Source organism: Zootoca vivipara, chromosome 2 (genome assembly GCF_965207765.1).
Source record: "Zootoca vivipara chromosome 2, rZooViv2.hap1.1, whole genome shotgun sequence".
Taxonomy (NCBI): domain Eukaryota; kingdom Metazoa; phylum Chordata; class Lepidosauria; order Squamata; family Lacertidae; genus Zootoca; species Zootoca vivipara.
In genome coordinates, this window is record NC_142584.1 from 45,916,028 (window position 1) to 45,936,226 (window position 20,199).

General features: G+C 41.9%; 1 protein-coding gene across 3 annotated transcripts in view; it reads left to right on the forward strand.

Moving 5' to 3' along the window:
* DOCK2 (dedicator of cytokinesis 2) overlaps positions 1-20,199 on the forward strand; it is a 255,397-nt gene that overhangs the window by 11,103 nt on the left and 224,095 nt on the right. Inside the window, exons 3-14 of one of the 3 annotated variants that reach the window (XM_060271721.2) lie at positions 1,069-1,109; positions 2,912-2,967; positions 4,056-4,152; positions 5,544-5,692; positions 6,171-6,306; positions 10,523-10,677; positions 12,179-12,260; positions 14,078-14,213; positions 16,591-16,666; positions 17,144-17,211; positions 18,350-18,475; positions 19,604-19,728. In XM_060271721.2, the coding sequence (XP_060127704.1) occupies positions 1,069-1,109; positions 2,912-2,967; positions 4,056-4,152; positions 5,544-5,692; positions 6,171-6,306; positions 10,523-10,677; positions 12,179-12,260; positions 14,078-14,213; positions 16,591-16,666; positions 17,144-17,211; positions 18,350-18,475; positions 19,604-19,728 (1,247 nt within the window). Of the gene's footprint in view, positions 1-1,068; positions 1,110-2,911; positions 2,968-4,055; positions 4,153-5,543; positions 5,693-6,170; positions 6,307-10,522; positions 10,678-12,178; positions 12,261-14,077; positions 14,214-16,480; positions 16,667-17,143; positions 17,212-18,349; positions 18,476-19,603; positions 19,729-20,199 lie in introns of those variants that run through there. The other 2 variants (XM_088661767.1, XM_060271724.2) reach the window with 2 other exon arrangements.

The following is a 20,199-nucleotide window of genomic DNA, read 5'->3' on the forward strand; positions in this document are numbered from 1 at the left end:
TCGTCCCAACACGCTGAGTATTTAAAGCCTTCCCCTGTCAATCAAAGAATGGATACATCCTATTTACCCCAGCAACTCGCCGCCCTCCAATCAGCCGCTCCCAGTGGGCTTAAGCCCGCCCCCCAACACACACACACACTCATTTCCTAGAGGTCCGTTCGCAACCCTCATTAATCTTTATGGGTTAATGAGCTTTACACATAAAGGAGAGATAATTAGGGAAAATTTTAGTTAAGAAAAATGGTAAGCGGGGAGCATGAAAGAGGTGTATGCACACTGTGAGTGGAGAAGGTGGACAGAGAGATTTATTTCTCCCTGTCATCATACTGAACCCTGCCCAATGAAACTGAGTATTGAGAGATTCAGTGCAGAAATACTTCACACAGGACACATAGTTAAACAGTGGTTTTCCTTCCATAAGATGTAGTGATGGGCACCAACAGCTTTTTGAGGGGATTAAACAAATTCATAGAGGATAAGGTTATTCATGGCTATGAGTCTGGATGGCTAAATATTACTTCCAGGGGCAAGATCAAACTCCAACGCTCTTTTAAAATCTTTAAAAAGGCAGATTTGTTTCATAAAAGGGATTTATGGTATGAACCCATCACTGGTGATTTTTAGAAGAACTCTTTCGATTGTTTTAAATTTGCACCCACTTCCTTTTTGTTATTTGTTGTGTCTTCATTAAGTTGTGTCCTGAAGATTTACTGCTCATCAAAGGGTGTAATGTGGATTTTAACTTTATTCTTTTTATATTGCTATGCTTGTTGTGTAAATTTTGTGTGTCTCCTTGTTTGGGCAATTGCCCTGAAAGGCATTTATAAATACTTTATTATGAACAAGAAACAAACACATACATACATACATACATACCAGTGATCCTCTTTCAACACAATCTAATCTATGCTTACTAGGAGGTAAACTGCACTATGTCCAGTGGTACTTACTCTCAAGTAAGCATGCATAGGATTGCTACCCTAGTTTTGCAGAGACTGAATGAGTTGGCTCAATTTGGACATTGAAAAGCATATTAATAAGTAACTATGGTTTTGCTTTGACTTTTAGGTTGGTACAAAGGATACATTGTAAGACATAAAGGGGTAGAGGTAAGATTATTTTTATTGACTTTATTCTTATTTTTTATGTTGATTGTCTATTTGATTAATTTTTTGTAATAGACTATTCTTTTATTCTTTCTTTTTAAGTGTGTGGAGTTTAATCCTGAGAAGAGTCACTGAATCTATGTCAGTGGCCAATATTTCAATAAAGAAATGAATGTTTTTGTACTATGGGAAAAGTAGATTAAATAACAAATAATGGATTGACCGGGGTCCAACTAGTCATATACCTGTACACTGAAAGGATCATGTGTATCACAAATTGCAGTGCCCTTTAGCTAATTGAAACTGATATAGTTGTTAAAAGCAGATTATGATATGGTACAAAATAAAAGTTGAAGATCTTAATAGGTTGGCTGAAGTCTAGGGACATACCTGAAAACTTTGAGTCAATTCATTCATTCATTTGCACCAGGTTTTTTAACCACACTTTCATTTAAGCACCCATGAGGCATCTCACAACACCGGAGTATAAATCACAAAAGAAAAAATACAACCATGACAATAAAAACGTAGAAGAGCAACAGCAATATGCTAAGATGTCTTACTGCACAGATAGAACACCACAGCTTCTAAGGAAGAAAATGCCTGCATAAAATGGAGTACATTAGAACCAGTACCTTGGATTGGATCAAGTCATGCCCTTCTGCAAATGGAAGGTCTCCTGTTTTCATAAGGGACTCTGATCTAGCAGTGCCTCTTGCAGAGCTATTTTGCAGCTCTGTAGCTGTGTATCTTCTAGTTCAGCTTTACCCTATTGCCTACCACCATCCCTTTATTATTGCAGTGGAGTGGGGTATGATGGTCACTGCAACACTCTGGGAGAGAAGGTTTAAGGCTTCTCTCTCCAGCTGCAATCTCAGCAAAACCACCCCACTACATGGTAATAAGCATTAGGAAAAAATGCTCAGTGGCACCAAGGCTTCAGCTACCTATTCTCTCCGGCTGTGGTGCTTATCAGAATTGTGGTCTTCTGCACTGGGCTGGTATTTAATTTTTAAGACCCTAGAGTGTGACTGCTAATCCTCCTGTGTTGTTGGGCCACCAGACCCACAGCTTGTAGACAGAGCACTGGAAAATTAGAACCATGACAAAGATACTTTAATACATAAACTCCTCTTGAGCCTCTTAGGTATTGTAAAATATTATAGGAATGGAGATGCTACCTTGGATGTTTGTACTTGGGTGAAGTCAATGGTTCCTTTATATGGAGACTACTTCTCCATTTTCTCCAGTATTATCTCTTCCAGCTAGCAGTGGCTTTGAGGCCTCAGGCAGAGCTCTTTCAAATAACTGGCTTTTTGAAACATTTAGCAAGAGATGCCACTGGCTGAATCTGGGAGCTTCTGCTTGTAAAGCTTGTGCTCTACCACTCAGCCAAAGAAAAAGCTGGTATATGCAACCAACACTTGAGTCAGGCGTCAAGAAATAATTGAGGATGAAGAAAATAGGTGGACGTTAGTTTGTAGTGTACAGGTTCAGTGGACAGGACTCTATGAGCAACTCTGGTAATGTGTGAACTTGATCTGATGTCCTTCAGATGTTTTGGCTGGCTAGAGCTGCTGGGAGTTGTAGTCTAAAACATTTCGAAGGCACCAGGTTGGGAAAAGTGGCACATGGTTAATAATTTAACTCATGCATAGTAGTTGCAGCTACATGAGAATAAAACTCACCAGAGTTTTATTTCAGAACCTCTATATATCAATCTACTTTTGGTCCTTTTAATTTGTCATAGAAGAAATGTTCAGTACAATATAACAAATGTGCTTTCTCCCTTCTTCTTCCATTAGGGAATATTTCCAAAATCTTTTATCCACATCAAAGAACTTTCTGTTGAGAAAAAAAGGTATTTCATTGAGATAATTCTTTTGAGGTATATGTCAGCGGATGGGGGTATTATAGCTAAACTCTCCCATGTGATTGATGCTGAACAGCTTGGTGAAATAATTTCTGTAACTAATGCTTGAAAGGGTCATTCACTAAGAGTGATCCTTATCATCTGATGGGAAAAGCTAGAATGTGCACACCCAGTAGCTGATAGGCAAAAGATTTGTAAGGTGCCCTTTCCTAACTACAAGGAGGGTGAGAGGCGCTTGTGGGTGGTGTTGTCAGTCAGGTAACAGTCTGGCATAGTAGGACCCTGGGCAGTTCCAAGTTAGCAACTTCATTCAGTGTTATCTGCAACCAGGGCTGGCCCACCTATGAGGTAAGGTGAAGTAACCGCCTCAAGTGGCAGGATCCAAAGGGGCAGCAGATCCAACCTCCAAGAAATGCCCGCTGTTGCTGCCACTGCACTAGCCCCTTGATCCCAATGTGGAACTTTACCCCTCCCCCCATTTCCCCCTTCTTCTTTGAAAGGTTGGGGGCGCCATTTGGTTGTTCATTTCAGGTGCCAAAATTATTATTATTATTTATTAAATGTATAGATCACCTTTCATTTGTAGATCTCAGGGTGGTTCACAGCATAAAAATACAAGAAAATGTCTCCGAGACTTGTGTCCCTCTTAGCCAGACTAACCCCCTTTGCTTCTGCCTCCTTTCTGAAGAATGGAGAGCCTTAAAGGGGTAGTCTTTTGGTTTGGAGCCTAATACTCCACCTGCTTCCTGTCAGTTCCCACTGGTGTGCTGTGCTGGCAAGTGTGAGGTCCTTGATGTAGAGGGGCTTTCTCACAGAGGAAATCAGCCTGGCCAGAGTATCTGTGTGGCTGTTTTCGGAAGCTTCTAGTTCAGGAATGTGAGGTTTAAGAGGCTCCAAGCTGATTGGCTCAGCTTTGGTGTTAGGCCTGGGTCCATCTGGGTCCATCTAGCACCCCAATGTGTATTTTACCATTGATCCTTCTGATCTGGCTGACCGTTCCTCCTCTGGGCTGGATTCTAGGCTGTCGATCAGGGTGGGAATCATGTCATTAAACCACTGTTTATCCTTTTGTTCAGAAATGCAGAAAATGTAACACCTGCTGAGATTCCTTTGGTGCAAGAGGTTACCTGCACACTTTGGGAATGGGGCAACATCTGGAAACAGCTCTATGTGGTAAGCCATCCCTCCCATAGGTCTATTACTTCAAGTATTTTAAACAAAAAGTACATCAGGTGAATAAAATTATTGATTGCAGGCAAAGAAGACGTTAACAGGTTTAGGTGCTATGTTAGCCATATTTTGTAGGCTTAATTATGGATATGCCAAGTGTTTAAGACAGTGTTTTGTCTTTCATTTCATGAACAGAACACTCCTTTGAAAGAGACTATAAAGAATCAATCCCTTCATTGAAGAGTTTGCTCTTTTGTTAAAAGCCTGCCAGTATAATTCCACTTTGAGTTTTATGCTCTTTCAGTCTCTGACTGACCTTTAATACGCAATGCTGGAATGTGCTCACAGTAGGAGGTTGAAGGCACCTGTAATTCAGAACCTACTACTTTTTGCTTATAGGGAAAAGCAGCTATTATATATTTCTAAACAACTTGTCTATTTTTAATGTGTTCCGACAGCCTGCCTAATTCAAAGAAAGGGAATTTTGTGTGCCAAAAGGACAGCACTACTGCACGGTGTATTTAAACCTTAACTGGAAGTGCCATTATTATAAATAGCCTCTCTAAACTGTGTGTTTTAGTTGCCACAATCAGTACATTTGGTGAAAGCAGTGTGACTCAGTGGCTAGAGCCCTCTGACAAAGGCACAAATAAGAAACCTAAAAGCTTCTTTTCTCTTCTAGCTGAATTTCACCAAATAAAAGATCCAGCACACACAAAAAACCAAATTAGAAAAAAAAGAATCATTGCAGGGGAGCCCAGGTTCCTCTTACGCCATGCAATAATATTTCTTCCCTTCATGTGGTGAGGTGTGACCTAGCCCACCTTTTTTCTGACAGGCAAGCTTGGCATGGTGGGGTTTAAGCTGTGCTGAGAGTAAGGGTAGAAATAGGAACATAGGAAGTGGCCTTACAGTGAGTCAGGCCAAGAGCCCATCTCGCTTAACATTGTCAGCACTGACTTGTAGTGACCATTCAGGGCTTCAGGCATGGAGTCCTTCCGAACCCCAGTTGGGGAAGCCAGGGATTCAGCTGGAGACCTGTGTATGCAAAGCAGATGCTCTACCACTGAGCTATGACCCTTCCCTGTGGGCTACACCCACAATCCTGGGGAAACAGGTCTGCCCTTGTTACCTCCAATTTTCACTGTTGTATCCCATTTCTCTGTCACCCTGTAGCATGAATAATATGCACCAAGCCTTTGTAAATATGATAACATTGGTTTTACATGCACTGATTTGTTTGTAGCTTTCGAAAGTAGGATAGTTTTGCTTTAATACCAGAGAGAAGATCCTTATTTTTCTGCAATCCAATAATTGCTTAATCCCTGGAATAAAAGCAAATAGTATTTGAAATTTCGGGTAAGTTGACGTCTGAAATGTGTTACATGTTTCAGGCAAACAAGAAGGACCGGTTTCGGCAAGTACAATCTATGATGTGCGAGTTAATGGAGTGGAGGTCTCAGCTTCTCTCAGGGACACTGCCCAAAGATGAGCTCAAAGAACTGAAGCAAAAAGTCACTTCCAAAATTGACTATGGAAACAAGTAAGTTCTCTAATTCTGGCTTACGGCTACTAATACAGTTCAAGTCAGTGTATGCTGCAAGCTGGGATATTTCAGAAATGTTAACAATGATTGAGTTGGGTTTACTATTCCTTTCAAAAATGATCTCATAAAATCATAGGGATGTCATATTGTCCTAGGCAGGCATTTTTTATTTAGATGTGTTTGTGTTTAATTTTTAAGTGTTTTCATTCTTAAAATTTTTCACAAGGCCCGTCAACCAATATATATATATTTAGACACCGTATGTGCTGTATTGTTTCATGGGGATGTAGACATTTTAAAAGTGATTCCTAAATACATATTAAAGGATAACATATTTAAATATCTAAAGACAAGCATGAGCTTCAGATTATTTAAATGCTAAGTGACTTGGAAAGGTATGCTTCTATAAGGTGGTTGATATGAGGTCTAAGAAACCATGTTACTTAGACATGTCATTTCCTCTTTATGCTTACAGGATACTAGAGCTAGATCTGATAGTTAGAGATGAAGATGGGAATATCTTGGATCCAGAGAAGACCAGTGTCATCAGCCTCTTTCATGCTCATGCTGAAGCTACTAACAAAATCACAGAACGGATTAAAGAGGAGATGGTATGAAGTTTACACACCCATTTCTGTGCTTTCAAATAGAAGTTTCCGTTCTCATAGTAGGAAGGTTATTACATGAGAATCTTATCGTTTTCTGATTTTAGCCAGTGAAAGCTTTTTCATCACCAGATTGTGTACATTGAAAATATGTTTTGTATAAAGTGTCTTTACTATGTACTGTACTGTTAATCTTTTATTGTTTATTGTCATTGTTTGAGGACTATCCCTGCCTCCAGGTCTGGTCCTGACTGGACAGATACTGGAATCAGCAAGGGATAACCACACGACTTGAAGGTGCTGCTGTGCAATGCCAGGTCAATGATTCATAAGACCATGGCCACCCATGACTTGATCGTGGATGGAGGACTTGACCTAGCATGTGTAACAGAGACTTGGTTGGATGAAGCAGATGGGCCTGTCCTTGCTGCTACTTGTCCACCAGGTTTCTCTTATGCACAGCAACCCAGGCCATCTGGGCAGGGAGGGGGGGGGTTGCAGTGATTTTTAGGAAGTCATTAGTTTGCACCAGGCGTCCTATTGGGAAGACCCAGTTCTCTGAGTGCATGTTCTGGAAGTTGGGCAATAGGGACAGTACAGGATTCCTTTTGGTGTACCGACCTCCCCGCTGCACAAAGGATTCCCTGCCTGAGCTGCTTCAGGCCGTGGTGGATGTTCTCTTGGAGACACCTAGGTTCGTTGTCCTAGGGGATTTTAACATCCATCCTGACACGACCTTACAAGGGGCTGCTCAGGATTTGGAAAGCATGGCCTCCATGGGGCTGTCCCTGAATAAGTCTGGTCCCAACTCATAGCCGCGGACATGCCTTAGACCTGGTGTTTACCTCTATGGATGTTGGTGATCTGACACTAAGTAAAAGCGAAACTAAAGAAGTGCCATGGTCAGATCACTTCCTGGTGCAACTGGACTTCTCATTGACCCTTCCCCTCTGCAGGGAGGTGAGACCGATTCGGATGGTCCACCCTTGCCACATAATGGATCCAATTGGTTTCCAGAGAGTGGTAGGGGATGTTTTATCCCATGCTGATGGCCTTTCAGCCGATTCCCTTGGGGCCCGCTGGAATGTGGAGTTAACCAGGGCTATTGACGGTTTGACTCCGAAGCGCCCTCTCCAATTGCATGGAGCCTGGACAGCCCCGTGGTTTTCCACGGATCTGAGGGCAATGAAACAATCGCTGAGATGGCTAGAGCGCCGGTGGCAGATAACTCATTCTGAAGCTGATTGGACATGAGTTAGAGCTCAATGTCGAGCCTACCAAGTTGTGATAGCGACAGTGAAGAAGACTTTCTTCACCGCCTCTATTGCATCTGCAGAAAAAAGCAGCAGGAGACTCTTTCAGGTGGTTTACAATTTAGCGGAACCACCTGCTCCATTGGGGCCCAGTACAGGCCACATGATCACCTGCAATGATTTTGCAAAGTTTTTTGCAGATAAAGTTGCTCAGATTCAGGATGAGGTAGACTCCACCGTGGGAGCAGGGCCAGGGCGGGGGAGTGATAGAGTCCTGTCTAGTCAAGTTGTGTGGGATCAATTCCAATCTATTACCTCTGAGGATGTGGACAGGCTGCTTGGACGAGTGAAACCAACCACCTGTCTCCTTGATCCTTGCCCACCCTGGCTTATAAAAGCTAGCTGGGAAGGGCTGGGCGATGGGCTTCGCGGGTTGGTAAATGCTTCTCTCCATGAGGGAGCCTTCCCAGACCCACTGAAAGAGGCGGTTATCAAACCGCTTCTTAAAAAACCATCTTTAGATGCGGTCAATATGGCCAACTATTGCCCAGTCGCAAATCTTCCATTCTTGGGCAAGGTGATTGAGCGAGTGGTTGCTGAACAACTCCAGGCATGCCTGGAAGAAACGAAACATTTGGATCCCTTCCAGTTGGGATTCAGGCCTCATCAACTGCCTTGGTCGCACTGGTCAATGATCTCCGGTGGGCTAGGGGCAAAGGTGAGAGCTGTTTCCTAGTTCTGCTGGACCTCTCAGCGGCTTTTGACACCATCGACCATAACATCCTTCTGGACTGTCTAGAGGAGCTGGGAGCTGGGGCACTGTTATACAGTGGTTCCGTTCCTTCCTCCTGGGCCTTGTTCAGAAAGTGGGGGATGAGTGTTCAGACACCTGGGCTCTCACTTGTGGCATTCCTCAGAGTTCTGTCCTTTCCCCCATGCTTTTCAACATCTACATGCAGCCGCTGGGAGAGATCATCAGGGGATTTGGGCTGGGTGTTCATCAGTATGCGGATGGTACCCAGCTCTACCTTTCTTTCAAATCAGAACCAGTGAAGGCGGTGAATGTCCTGTGTGAGTGCCTGGAGGCGGTTGGAGGATGGATGGTGGTTAACAGAGGTTGAATCCTGACAAGACAGAAGTACTGTTTTGGGGGGACAGGAGGTGGGCAGGTGTGGAGGACTCCCTGGCCCTGAATGGGGTAACTGTGCCCCTGAAGGACCAGGTGCGCAGCCTGGGAGTCATTTTGGACTCACAGCTGTCCATGGAGGTGCAGGTCAATTCTTTGTCCAGGGCAGCTGTTTACCAGCTGCATCTGGTATGCAGGCTGAGACCCTACCTGCCTGCAGACTGTCTCGCCAGAGTGGTGCATGCTCTAGTTATCTCTCGCTTGGACTACTGCAATGTGCTCTATGTGGGGCTACCTTTGAAGGTGACCCTGAAACTACAACTAATCCAGAATGCGGCGGCTAGACTGGTGACTGGAAGCGGCTGCCGAGAACACATAACACCGGTCTTGAAAGACCTACATTGTTCTGCCCGGACACTGAAGTCCAGTGCCGAGGGCCTTCTGGCGGTTCCCTTGCTGTGAGAAGCCAAGTTACAGGGAACCAGGCAGATGGCCTTCTTGGTAGTGGCACCCGCCCTGTGGAACGCCCTCCCATCAGAGGTCAGAGAGATAAACAACTACCAGACTTTTAGAAGACATCTGAAGGCAGCCCTGTTTAGGGAAGCGATTAATGTTTAATAGACTATTGTATTTTAATATTTTGTTGGAAGCCACTCAAAGTGGCTGGGGAAACCCAGCCAGATGGGTGGGCTACCTCAATTAGTGCAGATCACTGCTATAGAGACAAAAGATAATTTAAAGTCTGATATGGTGACAAATAGGATTTCAGGAAGTTAGGTGCTCATCTCTGACTTTCTGCTCCCCTAGGGAGGCAGCCAAATAGCCTTATTTTACATTTGGAACTTACTTGGTCATATGTTGGTGTGTTAAAAAGCTTCATTCCTCTTGAAGCAATAGCTTTCCAGGCTCATTATTACAGAAGCAGCAAATGTACCATCTAAACTTTGACACTTGGATCAGTAAGTGGTATATAAATAGCAGAAATAAAATAAACAATGACAATGTCAGGTCTATTCCTGCAGCCTAGTTCCACAGTGACATGCTGTGCTACTACTGTTCTTTATAACTCAGGATTAAGTTGCCAGTGCATCTCACACTCCTTGAGAAGACAAACTTGGTGAGCTTATCTGTAGCTGGGTGGATAGAAGTCATTATCTACTGTAAGGCTTGAGCCCACCCTTTGAATTAGTGCTTAACTTGTGTGGAAATACCCTTAATACCCCCAGATAGTTATTTAATGTCATTAATAAGTAGCAAAGACTGAGCATCATTTTAAAAATCAAGTGCACAATAAATGCCACATTGATAAACTGATAGTGTGTCATAAATTATTGTATAACCAGCACATACAATACAAAATATCTGTTAAATTGGAAATGCACTGCTGGTTATATCTGTAAGTATCTTGGACTTGGAAATGATATGGTGCTGGGTGACCTGCTTCCACTGATGAAGACCTCTGTCAGAGGAACGGAAAGGGAGACCATCTCCAGCTATTTCATCACGCCCCCCCCGCCAACCCCTCCAAATCTATTATGGAGGATTGATGGGACCTTCTGGAGCAGGGAATTGCCGCCCTCCTTGTTCCACTAATAGATGTTTTGCACTGGAGGAGGAACACCCATTGGGTGCCACCCACTGGATTCTCAAAATATTCACAAAATCAGTGCATCAATTATTGAATTTGAAAGCAAAGGTAAAATCTGCACCTAATAAATGTAGTGGTTCAAGTTGTGTACTGTGGCCAAAATGATACATGACTGTGAAACCTAACACTGAGGAGGAGGCAGGTTCTAGGTGTAGTTTGGATAATGTTATCTTCTTACAATTTGTTCATACACAGTCAAAGGATGAATCTGATTATGGGACCTACTCCAGAAGCTCTTCATCCCCCACTCACAGTCTTTATGTCTTCGTGAGGAATTTTGTCTGCAGAATAGGAGAAGATGCAGAACTTTTCATGTCACTCTATGATCCCCAGAAGCAGACAGTTATAAGGTATGCTGCTGTTTTGCTGGTGTGAGGTGGCAATCTTCTTTGCCAAGCTGATACGTGTTTTTAGGATAAATGTGTGATGTCTAAGAATGATCCTTTGAAAATGAAAGCACATAAACATTTCACAACTTAAAGAGATTGCAAATTGTCAGGTACTTTAAATAGACTTTCACACTATCAATGAGAATCTTTGCAATTGTAATTTCAGTGTTCATTAGGTGTCTTGGAACCCTAAGAGAGAGAACAGTCAAAGAATCGAAGACAGAATGAATATTTATACTATAAAAGAGAAGGGAAAAAGATAGAACAGAAAAGGAAAAAAAACAAAAATGTCTACAATTAACCATTTTAAGTAGCTCTGGGAGGAAGAACAATATAAAATAAGCAATGAATAAATTATATTAGTATGGAATTCAATTGGATGATAAGCATGTTCCAAAATATTAAGGAACAAGGTAATATTGGGCCTAGTTATTTATTACATATCTTTAAATGTGCAAAAATAAACTGAACAATGGAGCTTAGGTGAATTTAGAGTACACTGAGAAGCTTCAAGTGACTCTGGTGGCTTGCAGCATTTGAACTTATCCATGCTAGTGAATTCTTTGACAGAAGATTTGGAAGGTTTAGTATAAGTAGTATACCAAGCTAAAATCGTAACATATAGAGCCAATAAGACAGTATGATCTCTTGGAAACCACCATTCTTTATTGCTTAGATCCAGACTTTGCTCCTGCTGACTAGAACATCTCCTGAGTGGAGCTGTGCTTGGGGGAAACCAGGCTATGAATCCAGGAACTGACCAGGATTGTTTCCTCTGAACCCATCCACAGGATCCAATTATAAAATTTCACAACAATACTGAAGATAGCCATACTCTTAAATATATACAGTATTTGCTTTTATGCTGTTGTAGAACTAAACACATTTGAGTGCTCCCCCCCCCCCCAGTCTGAGCTGCCTTGTGCATTCTTCTTTGAATTTGATCTCATTTTTGCATCCTTACTACTTTGGAAGTATTTGCAGGAAAGTAGCCTTTGAACCCCTTCTTAGTCTAAAATCCTGTGAATACTTAGCTAGAAATAGACTGCACTGAAATTAATGGGATTTATGTCTCAGCAACCATGTGTACTATAAGACTAGAAGGAAGGTACTTTTATGTCTCAAACACTGAAACCATTAATGGGGCCTTAGCTGCTTATCCATTATAGCATTTTTAAAAGTGCAGATACAATATATTTTCCAACCCTATTTCTTGCTTATTTCTTGCCTAGACACCAGCCTTCATGGCATGCCATTATTTTGTCTTTAGAATGTGCTTGTCAAAAGCAAAGAATAGGGTCTATATCGGAATAAGAGTCAATTTGTAGAAGTGGCATTGTCAGGTGTTCAGATTTGTGCAGAGCAATGTGTATTATATAATGTTATTCACCAATTATGCTTTGTGAAGCTATTAGATGACCCAGCCGTACAGAGTATAACATGATGTGTTCTTTTTAAACAGTGAAAATTACTTGGTGAGATGGGGGAGCAAAGGTTTTGTGAAAGAAATAGACAATTTCAACAATCTGAAGGTGGTTTTCACTGTGAGTAGCTTGTATCTTTACTATAGTACTTAACTGCCAGTGTCATTTTTCTGGAAAGCTTATTGAATCAAGCATTTTTCAAATTTTGTCACATCTCCAGGATGTTCTGTTCTATATTTCAAAAAAATGTTAGATTTTCAGGAGACAGGATAGAGTGTCTAGTTTAGTCCTGATAGGTGGTCTGACTTAATATACCTAATACATGCAGAACTGTATGTGGCCCAGGTTGAGAGATGTCTTAGACTGCAGCCCTATACAAATTTACCTGGAAGAAAATGAAAAGAAATGTATAGGATCATACTGTCAGGATGCTCATCCAGAATGCTAGACACATGATTATGTTTCTGAAAAAGTGTTCAGCGTATTATCAGAAAGCTAATGCTAAAATAATAAAGAGCAACATTTCTTAGCCAGGATACATAGAGGAACCATTTCCACGCATCAGGAACATTAGTTCCAAGTCTAAATCCTTGGGGGTCTATGCTGTATTAAACTGCTTTGAATTCAACTTTGCTTTCAGCTCCATTTGCACTCCTCATCTCTTTCAGGATGAATAATATGCCAGTGTATTTTGCTTACATTAGATACATGACCTAGTAGAATAGATGCCGGTCAGGACTCAGCAGTAATTGACCCGTATGATATTAGCTTGTTCGTAGCTATATTTGGCAGAAGCTAATACTGTAGTACAGGGGAAATACCTCTATTAATCTTGTAGACAGATGTTACACTAAACAGAAGAGGTGATTGAAATCACTGAGACATACAATTCCTATTCTGATTACTCAAGGACATCAGTAAATTATTGCTTATGTATATCACCCAGGGAAGAAAAAAAACCTTATTTGTCACTAAGGGACCAATAATATTTCCCCCCCTCCAATATAAACTTAATGAACTTGTGGCTGTTCAGTTTAATCATGTTTAATTTTAGAAAAAGCAGAATGCATAGAAAACTCAAGGCCAGTCAGCAAAACCTGTGAACACTTTTGTTCCAGGAAGCTTCTCTCTTAGAACCAGATACTCTGCAAGGTTTCAAGACTACTTCTTGAATTCCCCACTCCACCCTGTCCAGTTTAAAAAGCAGCTGGGAGATTGGGCTTGTGAATTTGTGAAAGGGACATTTCTATTTATCTCCTTATCTGAAACTCTTGAAACAAATCCTCAACTACTGTACATTTTAACTTTGGATGAGTTTTAAAATTGGGTTTTTTGGGGGGGGGGGGGCGTTTGAGGGTGGCATGTAAAACTTCTCGCTCAGATTAAATGAAAAGCTGAGTATGAGGATTGCATCTTCAGTCTTTTAGGTTACGACCCTAATATGCTTACAAAATAGTGTGTGAATGAATTGTATATAAAGACTTCTGAAAACACAACTTCATTTTCAGAATTCTGAGAGATCAATACATTCGGTTCCTTCTCTCTCACACACCCCACATGCCCCTGTTAGAAAGGGCAAACTGATTCTGATGTAGCTCGTCATTTGCTTCAGTGAACTTGAAAGTACTTTGAAAGTGTTGGATCAAATTGGATGAGAGTCTGCTGATTGATTGATCATGCAGCGACTTATTTCTCAAGGTGCTTCACTGAGACTTCACTTAGCTTCTTGCTTTGAAGTTGATGCATACTTTGAATCCAGATTTCATGTCAGTCAAATCCAGTTTTCTGAACTGATGTTTTCCTTTAAATGAAAACATGTCCTTTCCATTATGGACACATTCTTGCACCACTTTTAGTACCTATACATTATGAATCTCTACTTGGTATGGAATTTCATTGTGACTCTTGTAATTGGCCTATGCTTTCACAAATATCAGGATCTTGGAAACAAGGATCTCGGAAGAGAAAAAATTTATTTGATTTGTCAGATTGTACGGGTTGGAAGAATGGATCTTAGAGACAGTAATACAAGAAAATATACACAGGGCATAAGACGACCTTTTGGAGTGGCAGGTAAGAAAATAATTGGACAGGATCCATAGAGGGTTGTATGGTCTTCTTCAAGTACACTGCGGCTTTTAAACTACTTTTTGTCTTTTAAAGCCCTGACCCTTAAAAAGCTGCCTCTGAAAGTTGTGGATCCTCTAAAGGGGCATTGTATTATGCATAAAGGGCTGCCAATGGATGTGAAAATTGGCAACATCGTTCCTCCCCACCCTGTATGTGGGAAGATACGTAGGACTGTAATTGGCTGTCATACTAAACATACACCCATTGAAATGACTGAAAATGTTTCAGTGGGTCTACTCTAAGTTTGTCATAAGCCTACAGCCACTGGTGTAAGGTGTCTTTGGCTCATGATTCTGCCCCCCTCCCTTAATGATGGTAGGTGAAATATACTCGGAGTCGAGAGTGAATTTCATGCTCTTTATTCAGCTCATAGTCATCAAGGAGGAGAAGAGAAGACGAATGGCTCTTTTCCCAAAACCATCTGCTTATATACATTATTTACACAATGGGCCTTGCGTGATTGGCTACTTCAGGGCTACACCTGTGGGCCAATTATATTGTGGATTGACTTCTGCCTGCAGCCTGATTGGCTGCTCCTACAGGCCAATCAGGTAGCAGATTCACTTCTGCCAGCCACCTGATTGGCTGCTCCAGCAGGCCAATCAGGTTGCGGATTCACTTCCACCTGGAGTTGGATTGGGTAGCTCCCGCTGATTCTGAATCCTATTGTTCTAGGATTCAGCTCAGTACATAACAGTAGGTCAACATGAGTCAGTGTGATGCAGCAGCAAAAAAAACCTAACACTGTTCTAGACTGCATCAACAGAAGTCTAGTCTCCAGATCAAGGGAAGTAATAGTACCACTCTATTCTGCCTTGGTGAGACCACAGCTGGAATACTGTGTCCAATTCTGGGCACCACAATTTAAAAAGTTGGAACTTGTGCAGAGGAGGGGAACCAAGATGATCAGGCGGTCTAGAAACTAAGCCTTATAAGGAGTGCTTGAAGGAGCTGGGTATGTTTAGCCTGGAAAAGAGAAGAATGAGAGGAGATATGATAGCCATCTTCAAATATCTGAAGGGCTGTCACATGGAGGGGGGAACATGCTTGTTTTCTTTTGCTCTGGAGGGACTTGAACCAATGGCTTCAAGTTACAAGAAAGGAGATTCCAACTGAACATTAGGAGGAACTTTCTGACAGTAAGAGCCCTTTGACAGTAGAACAGACTCCCTTTGGAGGTTTTGCATCTCCTTCCTTGGAGGTTTTTAAACAGAGGTTGGATGGTCATCTGTCATGGATGCTCTAGCTGAGATTCCTGCATTGCAGGGGGTTGGACTAGATGACCCTTGGGCCACTTCCAACTCTATGATTCTATGAGAGAGTCTAGAACGGAAGCAATACTGAAGTTAATACTGGACATTAAACATGGAGTTATAACTGCTCTGTTCGTGGAACGATCATAAGGGAAACTAAGAAAGTGGCTACCTAAATTTGGTCAGGGTGCTGTTGTTAGGTGAAGGTGTTTTTTTGAAGCTCTTCAGCGAACATTCAGTTCAAAAAAGTCCACGAGACTGCAGTAGTGTGGGCAGGATTGTGGCAGAGAAATGGAAATTTATACACGGCCTTTTGTTGGAGATGTGACATGGCGTGAGATCTCCTAGGTGGTGGAGAAGGTGTACAAGATGAAATGCTTTAAACATTTTTTTGGGGGAATACCTCAGCATAGGATCCACATTGGAGTTTTATAGGGTAACAAAAAGAAATTGTTGGGATGTAATGCACATAAGCAAAAGCTGAATGCTAATGTATTATTTAAGCATGCACAACGAATTAGCTGTCTCAGCTTCCTCGAAGTCAAGTTAATTACCATCTACCTAGGGCTCTGGTATTTATTGGCTGTTCTTCATTGCTACATGATTAAATTAATTGATGAGGCAGGAATCGGAGGCAAATAATTTAATTATTTTTGTAAGTTCTGAATAATTGAGAACACACAAAATGTTTTCCCTGGTTATAGATCAGCATCACAGTAGCAGGAACTTCCTTGGCAGCAAACTGGCCATACTGAAGACTATGTGTTTTGTTAGATTTGGACAACATTGCAGAGTTTGATATTGTTAGAATGATTAGACTTGGACTACACTAGAAAATGAAACTTGCATTTTTTTAAAAAAAATATATGTGGAAAAGTAATTACATTTGAAGCTATTTGGAATGAATTTGCATAATAAGCTTGAGAGTATAATCTGCAGTATAATACTTGTCTACAGACCAACTCTATGACATTGATGAGTTATTTGATCCTAACAAGAAGAGGAATTAGTTGTTTGTCCATTTCTTTCATGCACATTTGGACGGATTATTTCTTCCCCACCCCCAGTTATGGATATTACAGACATCGTAAAAGGAAAAGCAGAAAGTGATGAAGAAAAGCAACATTTCATTCCTTTTCACCCGTAAGAATTTTTTATTAATTAATTATTTTTATTTTTTTATTACATGTATATTCCACCTTTCTTCCAAGGCGCTCAAGGTGGAATGCATGCTTCTTCCTCTACATTTTTAGCTGCACTACAACATTGTGAGGGAGGTTAGGTTAGGTTCTACAGGTGTATTGGGCTGGAGTCCCACCACAGAAGCCCTGTGCAAAGCCTTCCTTGAGCATGCCCCCTAACCCCTCAGCCCCAAATTGGCTAGAGAGAGAATTCCCAGAACAGTGCAGAGGGAGGGAAGAGACCAGGGATCGCTTCTTTGGGCATAGCACAATTTTGAATTCCTCCCATTGTTACAAATTCAAGCATTGGGTGGGGGAAATGGAACAAGCATTTGTGCATACATCCTCCAGTTGTGCTTCCTGTTCAGCTTACTGTATGCTTGTATTAATGGTTTACAGTATTTGTATATGTATATATTCCTTCTTCTTTTCCCCCTAGAGTGTCAGAGAATGAGTTTTTGCATAACCTCTTAAGCAAGGTCACAACACTCAAAGGTGATGGACAAGGTAAAGCATATTGGTGTCTGCTCTTAACCCCCACTCACTTTAACCTAAATATGGTGGTCTTATTGACAGACCTTAGGACCAGTTTGCATTTCATGTGGTGCCAAGTTGAATGCCTTAGGAGCAGGCAAGAATTCTATAACAGGTACTCTTATGTGGGCAGGTATATGTACTTAGATCATGATTTGCTTAACTACAGCAGCTCACATAGAAGTGCTGGTTCTTGCAAATAGCAGCAAGCTTCTAAGACAGATGTGCTGTCACCTGATGTAAGGGGTGGGGAACTCGATGGCCAGTGGGCGCCCCTTCCCAGTGGACCAAGTTTCACAGGTGGGCAAGATCACTCATCTGTCAGTCACCTGATGGCACAATGACAGCAGGTTAGCCTTTCTTTTGCACAGCGTTAAGGAAGCCCTGATGTCTAGATTTCTGTCCACAGTGCCGTGCAAGCTTTGATGATCAGCTGATTGGTATCTGTAACCCCACTACCACCAAGCCACATATTTACCTGTTCTACACCTAACATATTGTGTGGGGCAGATAGACATGGCTTAGCCAAAATGCCATCATTAGTCAAATGGGGAGGTCTACAGGCCCTGTGAGTTCTTTGCTGGAAAGATGTGGTTAATGTAACTATGCCCATAGATTTGTGGCGTGTGAACCAAGGTATCGTGGTCTTCTTGCTGAGGAACAATGTGCAGAGCTCACTGGAGTGGGAGATCAGCCAAGTAGAAGAATCTCTGACATGCCTGGAGGCAGAGGCAGCACCCAAAGTCAGGTCCAATCCTAGGGGCAGATGAACAGCAATCCACATGGTCACATGGTCCTGGGGTCAGGGAATCCGATGATCATGGGGTGAAGGGTCAAGGAATCAGCAAGGTAGGGCCAGAAACTACAAGCATTGCTACCAGCATCTGAATGCTGCTGGAAGCTCTGCTTAAGAAGGCTGAAGCCAGCTGATTCTCATCAGTGCCTTCTCCTCTGTGTCCTTGAAGGCTGATGAGCTGCAGGTGGAGTCACTCTGCCTTCTGTTTAGCAGGTTAGGCTGACTCCTGGCCCATGGCACAAGGTACCTCAGCAGGCTTTTCTGAAAATGATAGTCTGCTTCGGACTATAAATATTGTCTTCTTTTCTTCTACAGGGCTATGGGTAACTATGAAAATGCTTGTTGGAGATACTACTCAGATTAGGAAGGACTACCCTCATCTTGTTGACAGAACAACAGTGGTTGCTAGGAAGCTTGGTTTTCCGGAAATAATCATGCCAGGTATGAGGTTGTTTGCTTCTGCTTAGAAGCTGGCTATTTTATTTTTACAAAGGAAACCACCTAAAGAAAGTCTGTTCTGAGGTGGAAAGCAAGAGTAATGATTTTACTGGGACTTTTATTTCTCAGTTTTCCTATAAATTAGTGGTAACGCCTAATGGGACTTTATGGAAATTCATGCCCTGACTTCCTCTTCTGTTGCAATACTTTGAGGCCAGCTTCACCACCCATATTTTTCTTGCTGGGACATTGCCTGGGGTGGTTCTGCAATTTGGGGTGGGGGGTGGCATCAAAAGGGGATAAAGTGTGCTGTGAAGTTGCGACTTGCACCGTCATGTTTCTACCGTAAGAGTCTCACTGGCTGGTGGTTCTGATACCCCGAGTGAGATCAAAAGACCTTCATTCTGATTGGCTTCATGATGACACAGTGACATCAGAGTGAAGGCAAAGCTTTCTGTCCCCTCATTCTGGATCCAGCTGGTAATGGGGAAGGGGAGAGAGGGAAATGGTGCCTCCCAATCACTGCAGCCACTGTATAATAATAATAATAATAATAATAATAATAATAATAATAATAATTAATAATATATTATTCATACCCCGCCCATCTGGCCGGGTTCCCCCAGCCACTCTGGGCAGCTTCCAACAAAACATTAAAATACAGAAATCAAACATTTCTAACAGGACCAGTGGTCAGGGATGATGGGAGTTGTAGTGCCAAAACATCTGGAGGGCCGAGTTTGGGAATGCCTGTTATAGACCACCTTGAAACTTACACAAAAAGTGATTCACACATTAAATTTACAGCAACATGTTACTAATTGCATAGTTCTTTCAAATCTGCATGACACTCTTCCCTCTAGCTGGTGTGCCTTTGCTGTTCTTCACCAGGAGGTGTCATTGTAGGATGAGAATTACATATCGCTGTATAAGCAACATCAAGCTCTTTCCTGACAAGACTATAAAAGTTTGATAATAAACATCAAAGCTGAATTTCATTTTCTCCCTTGAACATTCACACTTCAGTATATAACTGAGTAGGGCAAGGCATGGATCTTATGCATTCTCTCACCTTAGCTGCTTTCAGTCCTTTCTGTCCTGGTATCTACCCCTTTTGCATTTCTTTCATAGGCGATATAAGAAATGACATCTACATTACCTTGCTAAATGGAGACCTGGATAAGTCTAATAAAACTTCACAGAGAAACATAGAAGTCAACATGTGTGTCTGTGATGAAGATGGAAAAGTGATACCAGTAAGTGTTGCTCTGTTGTGTGCATACTGAAGATGAACAAGCACAACTTTGCTGTAACCTCATTTCCTAAAGCTTGTGCTGCAGTTCATATCTGTTGGTTTTGCTCTGTTAGCATCTATATGCTGATGAAGAGCGCTTAGTTCAGAAACTCTGCACACATCAATTCTTCATAGATGTATATTGGCAAGCCATCTTATCCCAGTCATGACATATTTTGAGAGATCTGTTTGCACTTGATATATGAGGGGGTGGAAAAAGAAGTATAGATTCCAGTAGCTTTTTTAGAGTCCACAAATGATAGAATCATAGATGCCGCTTTAAAGTAATCCATTTTGGGCCCAAGCCCATTCGCTGGTATAGTTCATAGCTTCTGCTCCATACTCCAACATGCAAAAGTCATGCAAGATTGCTTGTTCCTGCACGTTCCATGTGTACTCACAACAATGCAAATTGAGCAAATTGAAATGCCAG